This window comes from Arachis hypogaea, chromosome 7 (genome assembly GCF_003086295.3).
Source record: "Arachis hypogaea cultivar Tifrunner chromosome 7, arahy.Tifrunner.gnm2.J5K5, whole genome shotgun sequence".
Taxonomy (NCBI): Eukaryota; Viridiplantae; Streptophyta; class Magnoliopsida; order Fabales; family Fabaceae; genus Arachis; species Arachis hypogaea.
In genome coordinates, this window is record NC_092042.1 from 6026593 (window position 1) to 6034703 (window position 8111).

The 8111-nt window shown below is 32.3% G+C and overlaps 1 protein-coding gene across 1 annotated transcript; it reads right to left on the reverse strand.

Moving 5' to 3' along the window:
- Positions 1-4065: 4065 nt before the first annotated feature.
- LOC112702214 (uncharacterized) lies at positions 4066-7628 on the reverse strand. Its single transcript, XM_025753164.3, has 7 exons — positions 7084-7628; positions 6637-6774; positions 6373-6534; positions 5758-5919; positions 5478-5594; positions 4975-5082; positions 4066-4808 (listed from the first exon to the last, which is right to left on the reverse strand). The coding sequence occupies exons 1-7, from the start codon at positions 7477-7479 to the stop codon at positions 4359-4361; spliced, it is 1533 nt and encodes a 510-aa protein (XP_025608949.1). The 5' UTR covers positions 7480-7628; the 3' UTR covers positions 4066-4358.
- Positions 7629-8111: the final 483 nt, after the last annotated feature.

Genomic DNA, 8111 nt, shown 5'->3' on the forward strand with positions numbered 1-8111 from the left:
AATATATTATATATAGTACAAAAGTAAATTATTATAAGTCTAGTTTACATTTATATATTGTATCATTTAATTTTTTTGACATATTATCATTTTCTTATATATTCACTCATCGTTGTAAGATATTTGACCCTCATAATAAATAACCACGCGACATTTTTTCCATTTACCTTACTAAGCCAAGTGACAAATATGCTAATTTATAAATGACCCTCAGATGTGGTTGACTCTCCCATAATATACAATTTGACTACAATATGAAAAATAAAATTCAACCGGAAAATAGAAAAACACAAAAATCTTTTTCTTTCTAGAGAATAAGTTACATGACATTAACAAACTTTGTTAAATATGTAACAATTTTTCGTTAACTTTTGCAGTCAGTTTCATGAGCATTAGTCGCATGACAAACTTATATTTTACAAAAACATGAACTATTTTATTAAAGTATTTTTGTTATATAAATACGGCTACAAAATTAGTAATCCAAATTGTTAATAATATATAAATAATATTTTATATTATAAAATTTAAAAGGACGAAATATTATCTTTGAGTGAAAATAAATTTATTTCTTTTTGTAAATCGATATAAAATCAGATTGAGAGATTTTGAGTACAAATAGAGTTTAAGTTGAAATTTTTGAACTCACGGATAAAAATTTAAATTCTCTAAAGTAAAAATATTAATAATATGATAAAATGAAGGATTAATCATCATTAAATTTATAATTCACATCATAGGTAAATTTTACTATTTAAATTTAAGAATAATCATCTTTTATTTTATCATTTGATCAAATATTTCACTTTAAAAGGAATTTGATCCCACTATATGTGAATCCTAGTGATTGTCACCACTACAAGTAAGCTACTCGCAGTTGATATTAAAGGTTAAGACGCAATGCGTGTAAATTGTAATTACTGATTACTAATTACTAATTAGTAATTAGAGTCGTCCACCTCTTACTCTTTAATGATAAGGAGTTTAAATAATATGTGTAAAAGCTTAACTTCAAAATTATCACCAGTTATATACCGAAAGCGCCATCCACCTCTCTGAAAATCCCTTTAATTGTGATACCTAAGTACCCTTCCCATCTTACTAATTGCGAGTGATGTAAAATAAAGTAATAAACCCTTTTGTGCTTTTAAGTTTTAATAGTGAATATTTTTAGTATTAAAATAGGAAGCTAGACAATCCAGTTTTTCTCCCACAACACCTAGGTTTATCCCACTTGAAGATAAACTCTTCAGAAAATAGGAGGATACTTGAATTCAAATTTGGGTTTGGCTAGCAACTGGTAATATACGAAAAAGATTTGCATGATTGCATCGCTTCACACGTTTTAATTAGAAAAAGTTTAATTATTTCAATGATGTCTACGACTTCACCGAATTTTCAATTAAGTTTTTATATATTTTTTTTAATTAGATTCATACACCATATCAAATTTAAAAGATTAACTTTCTATCATCATAAAAATATTAAAATCAACTAAATATTAGGGTTGCACACGGATCGGATCGGATCGGATATAGTCTAAAATTATATCTGATCCGTACTGTATTCATCGAATCGGATCGGATACGATATCCGCATTTTTTTAGGCCGGATCCAATCCGCATACTTGCGAATCGGATCGGGTCGGATATTGAGTATATCCGCATAATTAAAAAAAATTTATTTTAAGATTTTGTTTTGCTGTTTTTACAAAAAAAACATTCAGAAAATTTATTTTTTATATGTTTAAACCTATTTACTCCTAGAATATCATCAATAATAGTCCTTTTGAATAACAAAAACAAAATAATAACACAAGATTTAAGTTTAATTATTCTAAGTTGAAGTACAACATAAAAAATTAAAAATAAAATATTATAAAATTCATAAAATAACACACTAAAATTCATATCACATTAGGGTTTACTGTCTTAAACTATGCTACTTATATGTGATGTGCGGATATGCGGATTTACGGATCAGATCCGCGGATATCACTGCCGAATCCGCAATCCGATCCGACCATAGTGCGGATCCGATCCGATGGTTCTACGGATCGGATAATATCCGCAAAATTCGGATCGGGTGCGAATAATTACCGCAGATATGCGGATATTATCCGATCCATGTGCAGCCCTACTAAATATTTTGTTAAAGAGTAAATGCCCAAAATGGTTCTTGAATTTTAAATCGCTATTCAATTTAGTCCTCGACTTTTTAAAATGACCAATTAAATTCCTGAAATTCGAAAAAGTGCATATCCGTTAGTCCTTGCAGAAGTGACGTCTAAACGTTGATGATGTGGCATTCCGGCTGTATGCTGATGTGTACCAAACTTGAATTTGATTCAAATTAGTACCTGAAATTGCATAATAATATCCAAATTTAAATTATAAAACCATAATCTCCAAATTATTATCTTCTCTTCTTCAATCTCTCTACTATCTTCTTCTCTTCTTCGTCCTCTCCGCTATCTTCCAGTTCATATTCATCTTGAACTACAACATCAGTACACTTACCTAAAGGGCTTGTTTGAGTGAGCTTTTAAGAAAAGATCTTTTTTCGAGTTATTTTTTTTTAAAGGATCTTATAGAGAAGTAAAAGTAATTTTATGTTTGGATATCTCATGTAAAAAAGTTTTTTTATCTATCAATTATGTTTGGGTGTAACAATATAAAAATACTTTTTTGTTTATTTATTACATGAAAAATATTTTTTTAAAGAAAAAATATCTTTTAAAAAAAGATGTAAATTACAGCTTCTCAAAAAAGATTTTTTATTTTATTAGTACTTTTACTTTTACTACTAGAAATTTGCCAAACACGTTAAAAAATAAAAAAAGATCTTTTTTCATTGAAAAATATCTTTTTTTAACAAAATAATGACGTCCAAACATGCACAAAAACTATTTTAATTACAAGTTAATGTGGTTGGATTAATTTTAAGTTCAACACAGATTTAAATTTTATGTATCCTTGCAGGTTCATCCATTAAGCTAAAATATATTTTCCACTTTTAAGAAGGTAACCATTGTCATCATCTTCAAGGTCTTAACATCACTTTCTAAGTTTGTCATTTTTCAATTGAACTCATGCAAATTTTTTTGTGAAATGGGTGTTGCATAAATCGGTTCTTCACCTCCATCAACCCAACAGAAAAAATTACAATGAATTTCATACTGCAAAGTAAAAAATGCATGTGAATCCAAATTCAAAGTGAAATCTTAACATTTTCTTTAAAATCATAACCTTACCTCATAGTTTGGACAACCATAAAATAGTATATCAGGATTCTCTGTCGTCGTTGAGTACTTCATCACCATCCGAAGTCTGCAATTACAGAAAATGACGTTCTTACCTCCCCTATTGCACATTCTTTTACTGCCATAAGGTCTCCCTACAGAGTTAGTTGTTCCTACTTAAGCTACTTTGGCTTGTTTCCCCACCACTCATCATCACACATGCAGACGAGAAAACAAGATGAACTGAAAGATAGTGGAGAGGTCGAAGAAGAGATGAAGATAGCAGAGAAGTCGAAGAAGAGATGAAGATAGCAGAGAAGTCGAAGAAGAGAAGAAGATAATTTGGAGATTAGTGTTTTATAATTGAAAATGGACTAATTTGGATATTATTAAGCAATTTCAGATACCAATTTAAATCAAATTCAAGTTTGGTACACATCAGCATACAGCCGGAATGCCACATCATCAACATTTAGATGACACTTCTGCAAGGAACTAAAGGAGATGCACTTTTTCGAATTTCAGAGATTTAATTGGTCATTTCCAAAAATCGAGGACTAAATTAAATAGCAATTTAAAATTTAGGGACCATTTTAGACATTTACTCATTTGTTAAATAAAAAAAATATTCAATCAAATATTACGCATATTTATTTTATTTAATAAAATATTCTATTAATTTTAATATTTTTGTCACGACAAAAACTTAATTACGAAATATGACTTAATTATGAAATATGATATGATATAAGAAGTCAATGAAGTGAAAAAAAAATTATAAAAATCTAACTACAAATTTAGTAAAACCGGCAAAATAATTCAACTTTTTAGAAATTGCATGTCTTCCGTTTCATTGAAGCTTGAACATTTAATGTAACATTCATTTGAATAAATTTGATGAGAACAAACATCAAGTTTTAGAGGGACTGTTCCTCAAACCCCCCACCCCAAACAAAGATGATATCAAAAGATTTATCACACTAAAAGGAGAAGGAATGATCAAATAGGTAGGGGGGAAAAGAACAAATTTAATTTTAAAAAATAAAATAAAAAACTCGAAGATTGCTATGCTATTTAGTAGATTACAGAAGGCGCCATAATCCACAATTCCTGAAAGCTACCACCAGTTGTAACTTCTCCCATATCCATCACTACTAGAGTGGCCAAACCTTGATGCTGAGAATCTAGTTTGATAGCTGTGAGGTGATCTGCGCGGCGTAGGGCTCGGATCGTGAAACTTCCTAATCTTTGACGAGTTAGACTTTGGAGTATAACTTTCATTTCTAAATGAATGAACCTTAGAGCTTTTATAAGGTGGTGTTGCTGGAGACCTCCAGCTGCTTCTTTTGGACTTTGAAGGAGAGAACTCTGCTGGATGTTCTGTCATCCAACCACCTCTATGCTTTGGTTTCCGGGGGGTTGTTAAACCTTTTTCTTCTGTAAAAGGCTTTTTCTTTTTCCAGGACTTACCAATATCATGAGGAGCAGACCTATGTCCTACATAGTCATTCTCTTTTTGGAACTTCGGAGTTTTTGTATTAGAAGATTCCCGTCTCCTCTTCCCTAACTGCAGAGGCAAACCCAGCAGATAAAAAACTAATCATTACAAACATTACAAACACAAACTTGGCAGAGAGATGATTATTATTTGAATTGTGACAAGAAAACATAAAAAACAATAACAGAGATGAAACAGTTAAAATACTAAGTAGCCCAATTATCTTGAAATGTACCTTAACAGAACTCGTGCATTCTCGGGCAAAATGTCCTGCTTCACCACACCTATAACATGAACTGGGTGTAGCTGCATCTGCGGCCTCAGTCCGCAACCTTGCACATGCCTATGTTAACAAAAATATGAAGACATTTCAATGTCAACTCCGAATATTTTGGAAAATAGTATCTAATACATTTATTATGATGGAAGATGGGAGGACAAGTGGTCCTCCTTACAAAAGCAAAAAACAGAGGATCTGTAAAGCATTGCTTTTCAACTCCTCAAAATGTTTTAGAGGGAAAGACCTCTAAAAAGATCATGAGCTTTACACCAAATGGAGGATAAACAGTTAATTCTATCCCAAAAGACTTGTTTATCACACCCTCGGAAAGAATGAGTCATCCAATAATAATAACGCTCTACTATATTGATTGGTGTTGATAAAATAAAAATGGTTAAAAAAACAACAAAACACACACAAATCAGCAATGCCAAAAAAAGCATCATATAAAAACTTACCAAACCAGTGTGCCCCAATTGACCGCATTGGTAACAAGAAATTACTCTCGGTGTAGAATCGGCAGTATTGACACAACATAAGTGGCCAAATTTCTTGCACACGTAGCATTGCACCTCCTAGCCAAACAAGAAAAAGCAGTGACTCACTGAGTGAACATTTCTAATTCCATAGCCAAATGCAGCCTACTATTCTTTGTTAGTTCAACTACAGAGTTTTTACATTGTTGAAAGTTAAAGGAGAAGCTGGGAAAGAAAAATTATAAAAATGGCAGAGAACAACCTTGAGATCATCTGGTGAATAATCATTTTTACATGAAAACATCTCATGCCCAGAATCTCCGCACTTTAAGCATATTTTTAAGCTTTGAGATCCAATGAGGTTCTTCTCTGGACAGTCTTTGGCACGGTGACCACCCTTCTTGCAAATATAGCAATCGCGTCCCTACAGAAACACATGAAAAAAATGTAAAAATTAATAAAATACCTTAGGCCTCTGGCATACCAATAATGTTCATTACTGTTACACCTTGGAGCTTGGGCAATCAACAATGATAACAGCAAAGCCTTATCCCACCAGGTGGGATCGGCTAGCCTAGGCCATCAGCAACTCGCAAATGCCAAAAATCAATGTTTTCATCATGCTTATACATTCAACTGAATTTGGTGGTTGAGACACCTCCACATAGGTAAACGCACATCAAATTAGAGGACGCAAGTAATGAAATCAACCTTTGTTTTAATGAGTATAATATCTCAATACCCTCATGGTGGAGAACAAGTTTATCAAGTGCCAGTACAACATATCCAAGTAAATAGCAAATCAATAAAATGTACAATACCCATGTCATTGCCAGTCAGGCAGCAAAACTAAATTTGAAAAGCAAACAAGACATACCATGGTACAATTTTTAGCATTATGCTCCAAACTGCAGCATACATAGCATGGTTTCTTGCGCTTAGCTGCTGTACAGTTGACTGCAGCATGTCCTTCTTCGCCACAATTATAGCAAGCTCCCCAACCACCACTATCTGGAGCATCAAAATACCTCGGACCCCGCTGGTAGAATACAAAGACATACCAAACTAAGCTCCGACACAGTGTAATATAGCACTTTCAAAAATCACAGTTTAGGACCAATGATTCAAGTTTTCAACTCACAAGAAGCTTTCTCAGAACAGCATTGTCACCCATCTGAACCATGGCAGGTTCTTCAGCAGGCTCATCGTTCTCTGCCTCTTTGATTGGTTTAGTTGTTTCTACTGTCTCTATTGTTACTTGTCCTTCAGCTGTAACAACCTACATCAAATCAAATTTTCAGCTAAATTCCTCTTTATCAGAATCTGAAAATCGGGTGAGCTTTAAGTATCAACCACAAGTCCATTTAAACAATCCATGCGCATCAAATAAATTGGAAAAAGTAATAGCATTCCTTCCCAAAATTCAGTCTCATAAAACTGCTGATTTTATCTCAAATTAAGATTATCCAATCACGCACATCAAGGAAGCTAGATTTTAAGAATAAGAAGAACGAACGCGAAATTAAAAAAAAAAAAACTGCATAATAATTATTCAATAGAGCAACAGAAAAACGGAACCGTGTCTTACATTATGTTCCTCAGATTCCACTTTCTTCACCTTCTTCTTCTTACTCTTACTCTTCTTCTTCCTCTCACTTTTCAACTCCTCGCTATCAGAAACATCCACAACTTCTCTCGCTTCATTCAATACGCCTTCGTTTCGAGCCACCGCGACTTCGTCCTGCCGCGAAGATGAAGCACCGAGGATAATAGCATCATCGCCGTTGGAAACGACGTCGTTTCGCGGGAGCTTGCGCCTCATCAGAGCCTTCTCGACGATCCCGAGGCTGAGATCCTCGTTAGCCTCTTCGTCATCGCTGCTTACTTCGAACACCAACGGCGGCGTTGAACCCATCGGCGATCCGTGTTCTTCTTCTTCTTCGTGCTCCGTTTTCTTCGCTCTCTGCTTATCTTTCCGACCCATCTTTGGCTTCGATTGGTTTGCTCCCGCGAAACCCTAACCCTAATTACTGCTCTGCTCTCAGATTCAAGGCGCAAACTTGTCTTTTTCAATTTCAAATAAGTACTAAAAATTAAAAATTATTGAAATTCATACTCTGCTGTTCTATTGTTGAAAAATATAATTTAATACCTACTTATGACTATAAACATTTTCATTGGATGGTAATCATTAAAAAAAAGTTGTTGACTAACAAATTAATTTGCCTACACTAGTGAAGTAAAATTATATGTATTGTTAAGTCAATAAAAATAATTAATTTTATAAATTTGTTACTCAAAATTTAATTTAAACATATTAATATAATTGAATTATGATTTTTATGAATAAATAAATAAATTTTTATTTATCAATATATATAATTTGAAGAGTATTTATGTTTATATTTTGTATTACATATCTTATTTATTTAACAAACGAGAGTAAATAAAATATGTTCATTATTATTTTAGATAAGATAAATAATAGTATGTAAATTGATAATTATCTTTTAAATTACATATATTAATAAATAAAATATTTAATTTTTTATATAAAAAATCTTTTGAATTACATTAGAAAAATTTACTAAAATTAAATTTTTATAACAAAAATAG